Source organism: Hippoglossus stenolepis, chromosome 14 (genome assembly GCF_022539355.2).
Source record: "Hippoglossus stenolepis isolate QCI-W04-F060 chromosome 14, HSTE1.2, whole genome shotgun sequence".
Taxonomy (NCBI): Eukaryota; Metazoa; Chordata; class Actinopteri; order Pleuronectiformes; family Pleuronectidae; genus Hippoglossus; species Hippoglossus stenolepis.
The window spans coordinates 15,692,885-15,712,196 of record NC_061496.1 but is presented as its reverse complement, the minus strand read 5'-3'; the positions used below and the strand labels follow the sequence as shown (position 1 = coordinate 15,712,196).

General features: G+C 38.9%; 1 protein-coding gene across 2 annotated transcripts in view; it reads right to left on the bottom strand.

Moving 5' to 3' along the window:
• Positions 1 to 13,926, bottom strand: part of LOC118120798 (guanine nucleotide-binding protein subunit alpha-11) — a 36,582-nt gene extending 22,656 nt beyond the window's left edge. The window contains exon 1 of one of the 2 annotated variants that reach the window (XM_035176103.2): positions 12,662 to 13,926. In XM_035176103.2, coding sequence (XP_035031994.1) covers positions 12,662 to 12,797 — 136 coding nt within the window. In that variant the 5' untranslated portion in view covers positions 12,798 to 13,926. The remainder of the gene's footprint in view (positions 1 to 12,661) is intronic. The other variant, XM_035176102.2, reaches the window with a different exon arrangement.
• Between the last annotated feature and the right edge of the window lie 5,386 nt (positions 13,927 to 19,312).

Below are 19,312 nucleotides of genomic sequence, written 5' to 3'. Positions count from 1 at the left end.
GAAGAGAGAATAGACAATGATACAGTAAGTGAGTCAGAGGAAAAGTAAGAAAAGTAACATCACATTGTGTGCTCCAAAAAGAGCAAAGTAGACATCCAAAACAAAAAAAAGTGAGACTTACTTCAAATAAAGCCCTTTTATGAATATGCCAACATTTTTACTTATTGCATTATTCTTTCTTTGATTTGAAAGTCAGTTGTTGACTACACACAGAAGTGGATACATTAAATATTTCTAAATATATTGCATTGAATCATAAATCTATTTAGACAAATTTCTTTTTGCGGACCAGGCCACCACTAGGCCATTCCTCCAATCCAATCCATGTGCAACATTTACATCTTCTTGTTGTCACTTCAAAGTAGGGCTGGGCAATATGAAAAAAAATCTTCACGCCAATTGTTTTCACAACAGTCGATATCAATGTAAATTGCGATATAAATCAAATAACCACAACATAACTAACAATGTTCTCCTTATGCAAAAAAATATTTTACTTGCTCGTACAATCATCCGGCGCAGGGCTATTCTCATTGTCATTGGTTATTCATGTTGTTGGTCAAAACATGAATGGGATGAGTTCTATCGACGTTATATCAACATGTCTTAAATTTCTATGGAGGAAAAGTTATACAGCTTTAATTATCGCTATCGTTTTATCGCCCAGCCCTACTTATAAAGATAGTCTATATGGCCATTATTGTTCACATACTTCTTAATAAGAGGGCAACTAGAGAGAATGGGTGGGAGTGATGAGGACCTGAGTCTCTTCTTTGCTTTATATGGATGTTTGAACTGTGTCTATATGGAGCAAGTGGACTGATGGGGGGTCAGCATGTATACATCTATTCCAGTTTTAAGAGAAAATTCCTGGCATTCTTTTCCTTCTAAAGGACTCCTAGACAATTTAATTATTTTGCCTATTTTGGTTCCCATTAAATCAAAATGCTTGTTCTACTGGAACAGCAGTGTTTCCCACATGACAGAGGTTTTGCAGTTCACAATCCCTCATCTAATTGCAATCCATCTTCAGCCTCACTTCCTTCTTCCTCGTCCAAGATCTAGTTGGGAAGTTGCCAAATTGACATTTGACTGTATAAACATAAAAAGACAATTTAAGCTCTTTGTCTTTTAGGTGTCCAGAATGGCTTGATTATTATATGCACACATATGCAAAAATACACAACTGATAAAAAAAGTGCTAAAACTTCCAGAAATAATCATTCATATGACATATGCGGGGATGACTGTGTCTGTGGAGTGGGGCATCTCAGTAGGCTGATGAGCCTGAACACATTGCTGTCCTTGTGATGCTTTTGGTAGCTCATGTTTTTTATTGACGGTTTGAATGTCTTCTGGGAATGGGGGACTTTTTGGTCCAGATGGTCTCCACCCAAAAAAACTTGAGCTTGGACGCTATCCACTAATTCAACATATGGAGTAGGGGTGGGAATCTCTAGGCACCTCACGATTTCATTCCGATTTAGAGGGCTACGATTCGATTATAAAACAATTATCGAAGGATCAAAGAATTTTATTTCCATATATAATTTATTGTTTTTATCACTGTGTGAATACTAGAGGTGTGCATCTTTACTAGCCTCATGATTTGTGCTTTAAAAAGTATTTTAGACTGTTACTGTTATTACAAGTGTGCTGTAATTTACAAAATAAGCTTTTCAATTCAAAAATCTGAGTACAACAGTCAGTCTATAACATTCGACATTCAGTCAGATCTGGTTAAAATGAGTGGTCAATTAACAAGGGTTCACTATCAGCAGGATAAAAACATATTCAAAATAAACATCCCTATTCCTTACTCTGAATTAGAGTAAAACTATTTTACCAATATTTTTAGATAATGCACATTTTTGAAAAGACAATAACAAAGCGAGCTCCACTCCCTGGCTCACTGCTGAGCTTTCTAACTTATGTTATTCCAGAAACAAACTATAGAAACAAACAAGTGAATGTTTTTATCAGATGTAATGAAATTCCCTTTGGACATTCCTGATATATCACATTCACAACAATGTGAGGTCACCGTAACCCTGACCTTTGACCTCCAGGCACCAATATCTAATCAGTTCATCTTTGAATCCAAGTCAATGTTTGTACCAAATATGAAGAAATACCGACAGGGTGTTCTTATGATATCACGTTCAAGAAAAACAAACATACTTTGTGAGGCCACCGTGACCTTTGGTTACCAAAATCAAATCATAAATCCTTGAGGCCTAGTCGGTATTTGTGCTTGATGTGAAAGGATTCCTTCAGTGTTCCAGAGAAATCGCATTGACAAGGTAAAAAATAGGCTTTGTGAGGCCACATGACCACGCCCTTTTATATTTGAACATCAAAATCTAATCAGTACATCCTTGAGTCCACGTGAATGTTTGTACCACATTTGAAGAAATTCCACGGAGGCATTCTTGAGATATGGTGTTCATGAGAATGGGATGGACAGACATTCGCACGTACGGACCACCAACCTGAAAACGTAGCACCTCTGGCCACTGGCTGTCGCAGTAGCGGAGACATAAACATGGGCTCTGGCAAGGCACACCAAAGACCCTTGTTATTGGCTTGTCTTCAAACAGTGGAGGACAGTTGCACTGCTCTTGCCTGAAAAGCCAAAGCTGTCTATTATCCGCACTCTTTCACAAATTCCTCTTATAACCCCAGTAAGTTCTGGAAAATATTCAAATCTACTTCTAAGATTTCATCTGTTGTAAAAAATACTTGAGGCAATTAATGAATAGTTGAAAACACTTTTATCAAAGCATTCCATTCTAACTTCATTTTCGTCCGGCTTCTACAATAGAACATTAGAGCCACTGGAGGTAGAAATAAGTAAATAAAATTACAGAGTCAGGGGAGGGGAGTAATATTCAGAGAAAAATAAAACTCTAAGATTGAAGTTGTAAATATATGTAACAAAACTCCTGCTTGTTCTCTGTGATTAAAGTGGTACATTTGAGGAAAAAACATTTGGTAGAAAGGCTTAAATACTCTCAGAGATGACTACTAAAATAAAGATTTGCAGGGGGAAAAAACTCTAAAACCTAAGTCACAGATTTATGAGATTTTGAAAATGCAATTTAATACATGCCAGGATGCTTGTTACATTGATGAACATTTCAAATGGGTTCCTGGTTACAGCAGGACACAACATACTGATTTAAATGCAGTGAAAGCTTTAGCTTTCTTCTGAATCGGTCCAATTCATGTGAATCTCTCTTCAAAAGGCTGATGTTTACGTTAAAAATTGAGATTGTCATATCTTAACCATAACTTGTTTAGTCCTTGCTTTTTCACTTTGTTCTGTCTTCCCATGTAGGTCTCTCTGTGTGTCTGTGGAGTGGGCGCGGCACTACTTGTTCTGTTCCAGCTGCCTATCTGTCCAAAGACTTGCCATTTATCAACTCATCAGACCTGCAGTTTATATACTTGCTCTTTACCCACTGTGTGCTGCAGTCAGTGTGGTACCAAATGCTCTGCCACTTAAAAATTGTGTTGTTCTAATGTTCCTAATGCCTTTTTTTCTGTGTAACCTTTATTTCATTGTGCTTCAGGATCACACATTACTTCCTGTTTGACCAAGCCTGCTACACTCCAGACAATGCGCCTCTCACTCAGCCTCATGCCCCATCAGTCTGCTCCCAAGCTCATTCTCCTGGCTGCTGGACAGTCATCCAACTCTGCTCAGAGCTCAGCCTTCATTCCACATCCAGCACAGTCCTACAAAATGCCAAACCCTGTGGCACTCCTTTTACTCACTTGTCAAAAGCTTCTGACACAGTTGGCCACTCTCTGATCGTCTTCTTTTGACGATGCCAGCTGCATATGGTTTCAGAATGATCTTTTCATTTTTTGAAGTTCCAATGTGTCAAGATAAGTAATGGACCAGTCTTATTAACAATATCACCTCTTTGTGCAGCTGTACATTGTACCTTCACCTTTATGCAGATCACATGGGCCTTTAGTGCTGGGTAGATTATATCCATGCTGCCATTCAAAATCCACAGCCATCATTGAAAAAAAAAAAAAGAAAAGTCATAACTTCCAACTGGTCCTTAACTGTACAAAGACTAAATCAATGTTTCCAAATGAAGGAAAACAAATTGTCCTGTAAGTAATACCATAATAGTTTACTACAAATGTCCATGCATTTGGGTTGATGAAGAAATACTTTTTAAATCCATATTGATTCTTTGCATGTTAGTAGCCAGTTTACCCATTCAGAAGCATGGCTGGTCTTGTAGGTGCCAAACTTTTTCAGTCACTTAACAAACTGAAACTACCCTTACTTGCCAAAGATCGGACATAAATTGAGACAATATTAAAGGTTTTAGTGGGACATACATGTCTGTAATAGCGAGCTAGACAGGCAGTGACATGAGAATGACTGGGCAGTCTTTCACAGGGATGACTGCCACATAACTGCCGAAACTGGGTGTGTCAACATCAGTTTGCTCAACCAACAGAGCCGCCAGACAAACAGTGGAGAACTACAAACACCTACATGCCCTGCTCTTGTACCACACTGTGAAACTCAATTTTTCATCTAACAGGTACAGGAGATGAGGATTTCATATGTATACCTCTAAAAAAGAAATGTTTGGGTTGGCTGAGAGCATAGGTATACTTACGCCACCTATGAAAAGTGGACTAACAAGTATTTCTTATGTCAGAGCAAGGATGAATCATACTGTGTAATTTGTCTTTTATGACATAATAGTACAAATTTAAATAACTTTATTTGTATAGCATTTGTATAAACGGAGGTTACAAAATGCTTTACAAAATACATGGCAAAAAAATAAAATAAAAAAGGTATTGAATTCTATTTTAAGCTCCAAATCGTAAAATATTAGGGTCAAGAGAAACCCAACCATTCCCACAATGAGAAACGAGCCTTTGGAGAGAAAAAAAACTCCTTCATTAATTGGAAGAAACCTCTAGCACAGTAGTCGCCAATCCGTCGATCACCAACGACTGGTCAGTCTTCACTGTCGATCCCTGCTCTGGACTCACTGGCTCTGGACCAGCTGCGTGGTGGTTGTCTGTTGTTCACATGAGCAGTGTGTCTGCTACTGTCGGATTATGTACTTAACACCAGAACAATAAAAAAGGTATGAAGAACTGCATCTTCTGGTCTTGCGATAACAATCAAAGCCCTGTTAGAACAAATGAATGGATTCAGAAAGTGAAACACTGGATTACTTTTACTATGAAACGGGTTCGATGTGTTTGAGTGTTGGAAATACCTTTGTGACAAGGACGGGTAAACATTGGTTCACAGCAGAATAAACAGAGAAAATGATCTTTCACCTGAGTTTTAATGTTTATTTGTTGAATTTATGTCACAAACAAATGGTTGCAAAACTTCCTGTATGCATTTCAAAATAAAAGCAATCCAGCGTTTCTGTTGACCAAATACATTTTTTTTCTTTTTTTAAATATGAATTGATATTAATGTGAATATTGTGCATTGAATAGATAAAGTTGCATTACTGCCTCCTAATGCCCCTCCTAAGTGAGTTTTTTGGAAGATATCAGGGTGGAAGATCTTGGCTTACGTTTCAAATTAAAAAGCAATCTTGGGCTTGAATCGGTAGGTGACCACTGCTCTAGCAGAACCAGACTCATTGTGGGCGGACATCTGCTTTGACCGATTGGGGTGAGCGAAGAAAAATGGGGAAGAGAGGAGAGGAGGGTGGCAAAGAGGGGAGAGGAGAGAGAGAGAGGAAAGAGAGAGACCAGGAACAGTTGTGTAACCATCATATTTAAGCTCTGTCAGACTGGTTGTTATAATGAAAATAAGAATCGTCAGTTTGGCGTCATTGGGTGTTTCAGCCTTTTAATCGCAATAACGTTAATTTAATGACATCATTGATATGCGTTTCAAAATTTAGTTGGGAATCAAATGTGACACCTCGATTTTTAACTATTTACTGTTGCTTGCCAGAGGACCGAGAAATGGTAGTAACTTGCCTGCTCGCTGATTGGGACCGAATCTGAAGGAATTCATTCCTTAATGGCAGCTAGGCACTCTGTTAATACGCTCAAGCGGCAGACATTGTCTGGCTTAAAAGACAGGTAGATTTAGGTGTCATTGGCATAGCAATGATAAGTTTTGAAATAGGCCTTTAATTCTGTGTGATTGATCATGATTTAGCTTTTCCAGTAAATGCTGAATGCTGGCTTCTTAACATAATCAGGGACACAGCCAGAAGAAAGAGCAATTCATATTTTTGAGAAGGATAGGGCCAATAGCACCGATCACTTCTTTTAGCAGTGAGGGGAGTAGAATACCAAGAGGGCTGGAAGAAAAACCACAGTATCGATAAGCTCAGAAAGAAATATTTGCTGAAAATTAGTAAGGAGAATAGGACAGGCAGGACCATCAGCAATATTTGGAATAACAGTGGTAGTTTGCACAATATTAGTTCTGATGTCAATGATTTTTTGCTTAAAAATAGAAAGACTTTTCAGTAAGTATTTGAAAGGGATACTATGGCAGAAGGAGCAGGGTTTATGAGTCTATTAATGGCTTTGAAAAGGAATCTGGGGTTATGGAGATTAGTTTTTAAAAATAATTTGATCTTGCTTCTTTACTTATTTTATTGTAAGAAGTCAAAATGTCTTTCACATACAGTGAGACAGTAAATTATTAGGATGGGAGGATTCATATGGATATGGTAAAGAAAAATTGTGATTTGTTTATAAAACTCTCAATAAGACAGGAGAGAAGTTATTCCCGCATATTATCACACAACACTGAGGTTTTTTTAATTCATTGTTGCAGAAGAAGCGATGTCCCGCTTATACAAGAACATAAATATGAATTCAGCAGGTATTTATAAAGATCAGCTCTAAGTGTGAGTGATTAGAAAAGATCAGAGGAGCAGAATCTCTTGTTGACCAGCTGATGCGCCTCAATGCTGCCAAAGGCTTTAATCAGAGTTTATGGTTTCTTAGATGCAGCACACAAGTCTGAATGAATGTCAAAACAATGTGGAGAGCACTGACCTCTGTTAAAAACCGACTGTTGTAGTCTGATTTTTCAAATGAAAACCTTATTTTGAAATTTACAGCATAGCCTACTTGAAATAACAGAAACAGTCTAAATACTTTTTTAAAGCACAAATCATGAGTCTAGTGAAGATGCACACCTCTAGTAGTCACGCACTGATAAAAGAACAACACAACCTCAGAATCGGTGAGCTGCTGAAAGCAACAAATGTTTGGAATTTTACGTAATACATTACTTATTAATTATCAAAGATTTTATTTTATTAACTTATCTATTAACCAACAAACAATTTCAGCAATACACTGGATCAAAACAACAATCAATTGATGCCCAACACAATAAATGTTAGACCACCAGTGGCTGTCAATGCTTCCTGTTGACAGGAACAAAGTACCACACAAGAAATAAATAGATGTTCTAGCTGCTACTAAGCAGTGTTATGAAAATGTATTCAGTAAACCACTAATAGCTGTGACGTACAGCTAGGATAACGAGTTGAAAAGGTTTGATCTGATAAGATAAATTTTGCCGCAAAGTGGAACAGAACAGAAATTATTTCGATATAAACCATATCAATTTCAGTCAGCACAGTCACACCAGAGAGCCAGTTAGACTGTACGAGTCTAGCAATTTGAGATTTCTGGGAAATAAGCTCACATGGGTGATGATTAGCATTATCAACCTTAGCTGAGGCAGGAAGTGCTGATAGACATACAGCTGTGGTAGTGAGGATACAGGAAGGCAACTCTGCCTTCAGTGTTGCTATTGTGCTTGTGAGAATAACTGGGATACAACCGGGCAATCCTGGCCTGTGATGCTACAGTACGTACAAACACTCTCACAAAGCTCTTATGGGCCATGTTAAATCTGTGTGTGGGTTGTTCATCTGTATTGTCTGAAATATTTGTTATTTCCAGACATGCCTGCCGTTACCTTGGCAGCAGCTAACAGGGATCCGAATAAATATGGCGAACACAGGGCTTATCTGCTTGGCTTACTGTAAGACTTACTAAGAGAAAACCACAATAGGCGTAGGTAGGGCTCCATACATGAGACATCCTTGGGTGTTGCCAAAAAGCAAACACTCATTAACCCACATACTACCGACCTGTTTGAGCGCTGTGCACATTGACAGATGAAGTGTGTGCTCAGTGTGTGTGTGTGTGAGAGAATACTGTATCCTAACTCCCATTTCAATTGTAAGTTTAGGTAAATATCCTGTGCCTAGTGTGCTAGCTCAGTCAGGTGAACAGAATGTGCTCCTGATGTCGTGGATTTGAATCTGGCTGCTAGGTGCTCTCTTTCTCTGCTGTTCCTCACAGTGGGCTTTCACATGACAAACAGTGCAATGCTCAGAAAGGCAGCAAGAACACATGAGGAGAACTGAAAGCAGGTCAAGTTGGGTGTGAAAAGGTGAATGACAAAACTTAATCGTAGCTTAAAAACTTTCTGGGGTGGTCCTCTGTACAAGGCACGGTGTTGCTGCCGAGTTGTGCATCATAGCTGTACTGAATATTTTTTACATAAAAATGGACCACATGACTTACTTGTATTTAAAAAGGACTTTTAGTACTTACACCCACAGTTAAACCTACAGTTCATCGCTCGACTTTGCAGTTCTCAGGTCCCCAGATCTACATAGCTTTCGTTTCCCACTTCCCTACAGAGCTTTGTGGCATCTTTCTGCTTACTGTTCAGCTGCCTGACCCGATAGTTCGATGTTTTGGTGCACTTTCACTGCACTCATAGTGTCAAACCCCATTCTACACTGCCAGCTGAAAAGTAAAGAGCAGGCTGGCAAAGTTATTGAACAATGTAGTGAAGCATTTAGCCTGAGCCCAAATTTTCCTCTCTGGTTTTAGAAGACCCAAAACAGTTTTAGGAGTTTCATTCACCAAGCTAACTTCAAATGAGTGATACTCTGTTGTTGCTAGTCCTTTAAATAAGCAACTGTTTGCCCAGATATTCCTCTTATCCACTCTTGAAGGTTCATCATATGTCATAGGATGTGTGCAGGAGTTCAATAATACATTTTTAGAATCTCCAGTAGAAATATAATCATTTTGTCTGAGGTGTAAGTAAATGTCGCTAAAAATACATGGGTTTTGCCTCGGACAATCGATTTATTTGTCAGACTGGTCATCAAAAATTGACAATGCTGACCAGACAGTTTTGAACTATGGCAGGAAGAGGTAGCACCTTTTCTTAAAAATTTTATAAAATGCATTAATCAAGATAATTTTAGAATCATAATTGGATTTTCTATTATTCTATATAAAGAACCACAAATGATTCGAGCAATGTGTTTAAGGGATGAGTCAAATGTCTGACTTCTTTGATGAGAGTTTTATAATGTGAATATGCTTTCAGAGGAAGAGAAAATATGCAGCATTAGTGCAGTGTTGCATTAGTACAGGTTTTACAGGTTTTTCCATTCATATGACTGACTTACCCTTCAGTCAACAGCGGATCCACATAGAAAAGTCTCACTGTCTCGAGTCACTGTTTGCACACACAATGCGTAACATAAACTTATTTTTCCTCTAGCACCATCCTTTTTGCACATAACAAGGTACTTTCACAATATGGCATATCTTTACAAGTCATTACAACAACATACCAGTTCAATTCGTCAAAATCCCCTACATACATGAGTGTTCATCTGATCATTTCAGTTAATGAGAAAAAAAAAAAAACTAACGTCTGCAATATTAACAAAGTTGCTCCAACAAAGACAGCCATTCCCACATTCTAAACAAACACTTCTATTTACTTAAGAAAGCTCACAAACTAGTGCTGTTACTGCAGCTCCCTGGGCTCCGGCTGTACACATTTAATTACTTGTGGCTTTAATTAGCTACAGAGCAGGAGGCAGAGCACTCCTCTGACCCTGGCTCTTCCTCAGCCGGCATGTCTACCTTGCATTAGCTAACCACACCACTGAGGAAATCCAGCCTGTTGCCGATAAACAGCTGGAATAATTGCCTCGGCTTAAAACATCTGACAAAACCACCAGTCCTCAGAGCTAGCAGAGAAGAATTTCACCAGTGCATCATATTAAACTACAGTAACACCACTATATTGAAATAAAAGGTTTTGAACTTAATTGGGAATTGCAAGTTCAAGTTAGAGCAACACCAAGCTTTAAGATTTCCATCTTAAAACAGATATATTTGGTTACAGATAGTGTTTCAGCTCTACCAGCAACTACAAAAAACAACCAAAACATTGTTTTTATCCAAATTGGTAAGAAAATATACAATCCAAAAGTTAATATAAGAAGTCACAAGCCACTGCAGATAAAAGACGAATACATGCGCAGCCAAAAGCATCATAAAGAGCCTCACTATGTGTGAGGGTCTGTAACAGCATTAAACAGTCATAGGTTCCAAATGAAGTGAGACAACCAGAGTGCCATAAAACTAGATAGTGTTAAGATGCTTTTGTGACAGCAGACTCCTACCACTTACTGAAATAAAAAAAAACTGCCAATTAGTTATTGAACATTTCACCAAAAAACTTGGGTTGTGAGGAGGGAAAACGGACGTCTACCAAATGTCTCTTTCAATGAGTCACAGTACCAGCATCTCATCTGTGAACAGGAAAAGCAGGACAATAAAAATATTTCCTTCCACCTACAAATTTTTTTATTCTAATCAATGTTTGGCAATGTGTTGGCGAACTGAACCAACAGATGCTCTTTGTGTGTAGCCAACTATGAACCCGGGAGCAAGGCCAAAAGACGTGTAGCCTTTAATACTAAAAGTGGAGAAGCAGTTTCACACAACATGTTCAAAGTGCGAAAGTTATGCCTTTATTCTGCATCACCACTCTCAATAACAGACCAAACAGGAAAGATGAAGTGAGGGGAGGTGTTTACGTCTGTCGTCCAAACTACTCCAGAGTTTTCAAGCACCTAAAGTGAGGAAGGTTGAAATCGTCTCTGGACCCATTTGAAAACACCAGGGCTGAGTTTTGCTCTGGACAGGCAGAAATGGAGACTTTGGAAACTATGACGTAGTCGCCCACATTCGCTTCCTGATTGGGTCTCATCAGGAGCAAGCCCACTGACCGTGGTGAAGACAACGCATTGCCAACACGTACTTTCATTAACAGTTCCACCTCGTTGTCACTCTGAGAGACAAAACCCTTGTCTTACTTTTCACCATTACCTTTTCTCACTTATAGTATAGTACTACGCAACCAAATGCAGAGTAGACTATCTGCTTCCTATTTACACTGACACGCAGATGCCCAGTGTACAAGAGGTCATGTGACTTACGTATTCAGCTATGTTTGTGTGGATGGAGATTACTTCAATATGGAGCCAACATCGGGATGGAAATTGTTTTTAAAACAGTATTTTAAAATAAAAACGTATTCGGATGAATGTAGCCTCAGTCAGCTTTGACAACAATCGACTGAGCTGCCCAAGTGTCAACTATTGTTTATGGTGCACTAGAGTGAAACCAAAGTATGGTGAAAGTAATTATAATTTTACATTTTAAATGCTCAATGGCCCTGCTAGTCTTCTTTAAACATGAAAATTAGTCTGCGGATGGCACGGCCTATTCTCTGGAGAACAGTCATTTCCCAGAGCAGGCCACCTCAGTAGAGGCCAGACACCAAGACAGCACTGTCTCCCATGTACCAGACTTAATTAAAACCAACTCCTGTTCATCATTTAAGACATGTTTTAAAGGCAGATAAAACTATGGTTGTGTGGAAGAGGACTAAAGGAAGGTGTTAAAAAAAAAAAAAAGCAACTGCTGACAGCTGGTTGTTACAGCTTTTCTTAACCGAAGTCACTCTTTGGGATTTTTTTTTTTTATTCAATTCATCAACTTCTAGGATCTTAAAAATAAGTCTTCATGTACAGGAGGAGAATACCCATTTGTCTCTATACAAAAGCACATTCTATTTGTGTATTAAGAGTTTTGGCAAAGGCACAACATTATCAAAATGAAGTCTAGATAACTATCAGTAAACTAGTCAGAGAGGCTGTTGTGAAGTCAAATCCCCAACCATTAAAAGAAACCCCGCTTGTAAATGAGTCATTGGGTAATGAAGTCAGTCTCACTAAGAAGTTTGCTTGAATTCCTGGCTCGATGTAACCGTTCTGCCACTATTCGCTCGCGTTGGACTGGAAACACCATCTGAACCACATCTTGTATTTGCGTATCACATCCCAGCCAAATCATGCGGTGACCAGGGAAATAGATGTTGTACGATTGTGGGTGCAGTGTTTTGCATGAGGAGCCTGTACAATACAAATCAAAAGCAATATGGCTTGGTGTGTTTGATAGAAATATCACCTTGGCTTTCTGCAAAGAACTTTGTGTTTTCCCATTTTATGCACATGTATGCGTTTGGCATTTAGTTTAAGAACAGTACAAGTTAAAGAAGCATCAACAGACATATAGGCTTTCTGCATAGGACTTTGTGTTTCCCATTGTATGCACATGTATGTATATATGACGTGTGTGTGTGTGTGTGTGTGTGTGTGTGTGTGTGTGTGTGTGTGTCAGAGGTAGAGGTGAAGTGTCACAGTGCAGCCATGCCAGTGTGAGTCAGTGTGTGAAACTATTACAAACACGTAGGCACCATGCAGGCTTCCCTTACCCAGCAGCAGCAGCTTCAGCTCCCGTCTCGCGTCTCTCTTGTCTCGCCGGAGTTGCTTCTCGATCTCGGCGTTGATTCGCTTGGACTCCTTCGCCTCTTCACTCAGGCAACAAGCCATCATGGAGTCTAAAGTCATCACCACATGAGCTGAAAAAGCCCGTCTGACAGGGGGGCGCGAGGCTACACCTCACACAAAGTACCGGCGAAATTAAGGAAAAGAAAACCCCACTCTGAGCAACAGTCCGTTTTCAAATTCTATTAAGATACTGAAGACCGATGCTTGGGAGACTCGCTGCAGAATCTGGCCTTTCCTCGTTGAAGGTAAAAACCGCTGTCAAGTGTCAAATATTTGACAGCTTAGTCAAAGTCCTGTGTAAATCCTCAGGCTACGGGGACTGACAACCGACCACAGACAGTGTGCAATGCAGCATGTCCGCAAACGTCTCAGAAAACCAGTGCAAAGACCCACATTATTCCACGCACTTTCCACAAAAGCTGATATTAGTCAGTAGGCTAAACGCTGCTAATGTTACCACAAGGCTAGCGTGTCAAGTTGATGGGTTTTTAGCGTAACAACACTTTTGAAAAAAAAAAAATATATATATATATATATATATATATATATATCTTTCCTGCGTAAGAAAAATTACGGGTTTTTAATTTCAATCAACTACCGACTTCGGTCCCAGACACAGTGGGACACAACTGGCTGCCACTGCCACATTTGTGCAATCCCTCCTCCGCTGGTCGCCCGGCCGAGCACAAGCCTAGCCGCCCCGAAACCAACGCCGTACGCCCGCGCAGTGACAATGAGCGCCCGTCAAACTGTCCATCCACCGAGCCCACGGAAAGACTACTGACAGTCAACCCCCACGACCCGCCGAGTGAAAAGCACCGCGCTCAGGGGCAGGTATCCTCCCGCAGACTCAGGCTCCGGTGGCCAGGGTAGCTAAATGGACAGGCTAATTGTTAGCGGGCTAGGTTAGCTCAGCTAGCCATCCTTGGATTTGCAGCACTCTGGCTGAAGCAGAAAAGCACAGGGCTCGGCCTGACGGAGCAGCTCCGGCGCATTTATCTAGACGTCTCCCGAACAGGCCTCCAGGACCAGACCCTGTAAAACGCGGAAAGGGCGTCTTACTGGCGGTCAAATGGAGCCATGTAGTCCGTGCATTTTACGGCTCCTGGTGTTTTTTCCTGGTGGTGGCGATCGCTCCTCGTCACCCACTCCTTCTTCAGCCCCGGTGTGGCGCTGCTGCTGACGTCGCTCGGGATATGATTGATTGACGCGGGCGGAGCCAATGAGAGTGGCGCTTGTGGGCGTGGGGGGCGGGACTTTCCCCCCAGCATGGTTAACCTCCCAAGTTTGCTTGAGAGGAAGTCTTCCTTCTGGAGGCGTGTCGGCGATCAGCGGCTGACATTTGACTGGACGGGCAACGCCCATCTCCTGTCAAAGACCCGATCATCCACACTGGAGCTGCTCGCTGGCAAACCCCCACCCCAAAAACCATAATTATTTAATGATAATCATTGTGTTTTCATTGATCCCATTAAAAAGTTGTTATTACTAACATGTTTTTCATATGTTTATTCTTTATAGTTTACAGAGTTCTGTTCTTATTTTTTTACTTGTTTAGTGTGTTATGTGCCTGATACCTTGCTGTTGTAACATAACACAGGAATTTTGGGATCAATAAACCACATCTATCTATCTATCTATCTATCTATCTATCTATCTATCTATCTATCTATCTATCGATCTATCTATCGATCTATACATCTACTTAATTTCATTTAATATTATACTGTTGGGTAGTTAGGTCCATTGTGTTTTATCATATATTCTGACCATTAACCGGTGGGTATGCTTTACTAATAATTTGAATGAGTTAATCAAATAAAAGCTATAAGACCTCAATGTAAAACTATTCACTAATACGACTCTCTCACAAACTAGGATGGTACCCAGTAGAGTACATAACTCCGCCAAGGCCCAATGGTCCTCTCAGATTCAAAGTTGCACCAAACTTCACACACTACAGTTCTTTAAATGTGCCTGTTTTTTTCATCATGATCCATTAATTATTTCCTAAGAAAACGGTAAAAATTGTTTAGGAAAGTGGGAAAACTCCTGGATCTGCCCCTCATCATCAGTCTGTGTGTGTGTGTGTGTGTGTGTGTGTGTGTGTGTGTGTGTGTGTGTGTGTGTGTGTGTGTGTATGTGTTGTCACTTATGAAGGTGAATCTCATTTAAGCAGTCAGTATATTGTTGGGAAGTTTAATGTGTAATACTGCATCATATTTTGTGCATAATCTTAATCTTCATCTGCAAACAGATGACAAATAAATGTAGTTGAGTTAAAAACACAATATATCTCTTAGAAATGTGGAGAAGTACAAGTTGGAAATAGCAGACGAATGAAATAATTGACCAGTACAATGTTAAAATTGTCCTGAAGTGCAATACTTGTACTTGTACTTGTACGTGTTTACTCTCCTCCAGCAGAGTGAATATTTCTACGAGAATGAGGCAGAGCAGGTGGATGATGGTGATGATGACTGCTGGCATCTTCATCCATGTTGAAACAACAACTCTGTCACTGTGAGTAAATTCTTCTCCAGTAAATGGGCCGACAGGCAATCTTGTTGAGCCAAGTGACATCTTGTGGACATGTGGTGTAGTTGCAAGCCTGGGTTTCAATAAAAACTTCATAGGACTGCAGTCATATTTTCTATGCCTTGTACTGAAAGCAGTGATCTCTTCTCTACAACACCTAAACAATTAGATTTAAGGAAAGTTGAAAAAAGTGGCTGATTTATGCAGTTTTCAAGTTTGACATCCTGACGCTCAAATGCCAAAGACACATACATGTAACGGGAGGAATGGAGCGCTTCAGATTTCATTGTTGGTATGTTTGGTATGATGAGGAAAAAGCTTCAGACATGACTCATGAGTTACAGCCTGACCTGCCTGCCCACGTCTCTGGGGGCTGTGAGCTGCAACTCCTGCCACAAGACTCCACCCACAGAAGTGACTAACATCCTTATTCAGTCACTCTGGATCTCAAAAAATACAACATTTGCAATAATCATATACAACCGACTTAAACCTGACTTCAAATGGAAAAGTCCTTAAACAACATTTACTGAAAATAAAAGTACAGGATGTGTGGGTTGTTCAGTTTGGAGATCTTATTATTGCCCGTTTTCAAATCATTTTCAAATTTTACATAGTGCTTAACATTTTAATTCCATTTTCCAAACAATTATACTGCAAAGTCTTGTTTGAACAATTGTGTTTTAAACACTACCATAGTAACACTTTGCATTATCCATGTGTGTTAATTTGTTTTGGAAGTGATGTTAACATGAGAGGAAAGTGCGTCCCAGGGTGTGATTGCTGTTGTCAGATTAATTATTTATCATCCTCTGTTTCCCATACCAGCCGGCGACAGGGGACAAAGTCTCCTCGCGGTCCTCCACTTCCTGCTGGTCTCTCTGCTGCCTGTAAGGATCCATCAAGAGGAGACTCAAATCCTACAGGCCCTGCATATTTCTACAATGTATTACATCTTTCTTTAGGGATTCAGCTTCTGTATTTAAAGTCATTAGAGTCATTCAAATATTTTTCTTTTCTTCTTCGATCTTCCTTTGATCTTATTGTTACTCCCATATTTTTTACAGATATAAACATAATCAAAAAAGAAAACTTAGATTAGCAAAACAATACCTGGAAATATTGACAAATGAGTAAAATAGAATAAAATGGAGTGAAATAAAATAAAATAAAACAGGTGCATAAAATGTTTATGAACTAACAGGTTGTCCTAACTCGTGTTCACAATATATCTGGGAGATTCCGCTTCCCCTCCACAAGCAGGTGAACATATCAAACTTCCCGTCTGTGACTGGAAGGATATTTGTCACTGTCACAACAGAGTGGGTAATGGGGATCTACATACTGTAAACTGTAATGTAACTGGAAGGATGTGGTAAATAGTTTTCAGTTACAGTCAGTCCACACCCACTGGATTCCCTCCCACTCTTCTTTTTCCTTTTTCTTTTTCCTTTAATTTCATAGACACAGAAAAACTGTGCCCCATCTTTTCTGGCAACATCGGTATTATTTTTTCAAATTAACAATTACAATTTTGTTGAAAGATTTTATAATTACTGAACATGTTGTGTTTGGCTTCTTGATTTCTGACAAAACACCTAAGGAACATTTTTTATAAATCTATTTATTGTCCAGGCCAAATTCTTTATACTACATTAACGCAAGTTTAGTAGCTTTCGTAAAGATTTTCGTAAAGTCGTAAAACAAAGGCCATAAAAATGTACATTTATGTGCTGCATGTAAAGTGGGCACATAATTAATTTTTTATATTCTTTTATAATTATAATTTATTTGACTTCTTTGTCTCTTCTCATTTGTCGTAACACATAAATTCATATGTAGAATATATGATGTATGTTGTCGCTTGTGTAACTTGTTGCACTGTTGTGAAACACACACACACACTCGTCTACACCACATGTGACAAGAAGGCCTATTTGTTTATAGGAATAACAGCTGTAACATAAATCCATCATGTGGAGTAAAATCATTACTCAGCAGCTTTGTAGTAAACCTTGATAAACTCACTGTACAGTATAACTTGCAGTAAATGTGCACACCTCTTTCGCTCTTTCACCTCACCTGGTTCCCATAGCAATGCAGTGCTTAGTATGTGAGACCACGAGAACCTGGACAAACCGGTTCTACTGGCTGAGACAAAAGATTGACATCCAAACAGAATAGAGAGAGAAGGAGGGACAACAAATACCTGTTATAAGCTCGGTTAAATAACCTGCTGCCACATACACACTGCTGTCTCACACTTTTACCATGAGACTCATTTCTTCTAGTGTTATGATGTTTTTTTATAGAAATGTTGTGTTTCCAATTTGATGAGTTGATTGAGATTTCAAATAGTGTAGAATAAAAATAATTTCATAAAAAGTTGAAATTGAGTAAAATCTGAGTGATTCACAAATTTCGTGGAGGAGTGTAACTTGTGTGTGAGAGTGATTTCACTGGAGCTGAAACCAGAAGCAGGGAGCCTCCGCTGCGGCCGAAACTTTACCCGCAGCGCAGCGCAGCGCACCACACGCAAATCGCACGCAGTTAGAGAAAGTCAGCTTCCGCTATTACACTTTCACAATGAGACTGTTTTCCACAATAAGACCCCCAGAATTTCCACAACAGTAACATCAAGCAGGACTCAGACGAAGCCACATCCTGCACAACACTCAACCACAAACATAAGCTCATATATTATTTGCTGTCATATGGATTAGCCTGTGGTGCACTTACAGCGCTGTGTATTCTCATCATGTAACTGCATGACTCATGAAGCACTTATTTACTTTAGAACAATGCACCTGAGGAGTGGTCAGTATCAACAATGAATCATATGGTGCAGAAGAACAGTGCAGCACTAAACGGTTTGGAATCATCTTCTAAAGCATGTTGCATCTTTGATCACAAGTTGATTATGTCACAATAACAACAGGTTTTGAAAAGATTTACTTTTCTCGGTTTGATCCAAAAGACTAAAAAACGTTTGCAAAAGATGCACGAGTAGCTGAAATACTGTACATGGTGGTGGATCCTGATCGTGGTGGCTGCTGATCGTGTTTTTTCCCCCCCCCGTTAATATTTTTTTTAGTAGTTTTCCCTTACTCTTGTTGAGGGTTAAGGGCAAATGATGTCACACCGCGTTAACCCCTATGAGACAAATTGTGATTTGTGAATATGGGCTATACAAATACAAATTTGATTGATTGATTGATTGATTATGTTGATATGAGGATGCCATTTGTTGATAAAAACGACATGATAATAGTTGTGTAGTAAATAGCATATATGGTACCTTTCCAAAAGTTATTGTCTAAATTGAGAAAGATAGTAAAAATAGCACAATCTAAAAGTCATCTATGAAAAGGTAAATAAATTCAACAAAAATATTAACTAAATTCATATGATGGTATGCAGAGTGAACAATCAAAAGAGACATATAATAGCTTGCATTCACAAGTCGATTATTATGATTAATTATTTGGCAGTATTGCAGAGATTTCATTATATCTGCAAAAAAATGATATGTACATTTTGAACACACAATATTTGTTAGATAAATGTACTGAAAGAAACAACCCATTATTTCACGTTGAAATATTGTCAGTAGTAAAAGTATAAATAGCATGAAGTGGCACCATCATAGTTAGGTAAAGTAGGTGACAAGTATTGTAGAAGTAATATAAACGTATACATGTAAATATATAAATAAATAAACAAAATAAATAAATATCTATATCTATCGATCTATCTATCTATACAATTAAATAATCAAACAAGATATTATAAAGTCTTAAAAATAATAATAATTAGAAGAAGAATATGATAGTGTGTTGTAAATGAAATAAATATATATGTTTACCAGTGCCTTAAGGAGATAACAATAGAAATAAGAATAAAATAAACAAGTGACAGGAGACAGTGAAACTGAAACTAAACAAAAGTGGCAGTAAGTAGTAATAGAAAAAGGAGTAAGTAATATGGGATTTTACATGATATTGAAATATTGCACATGATTTTAAACTATTGCTAAT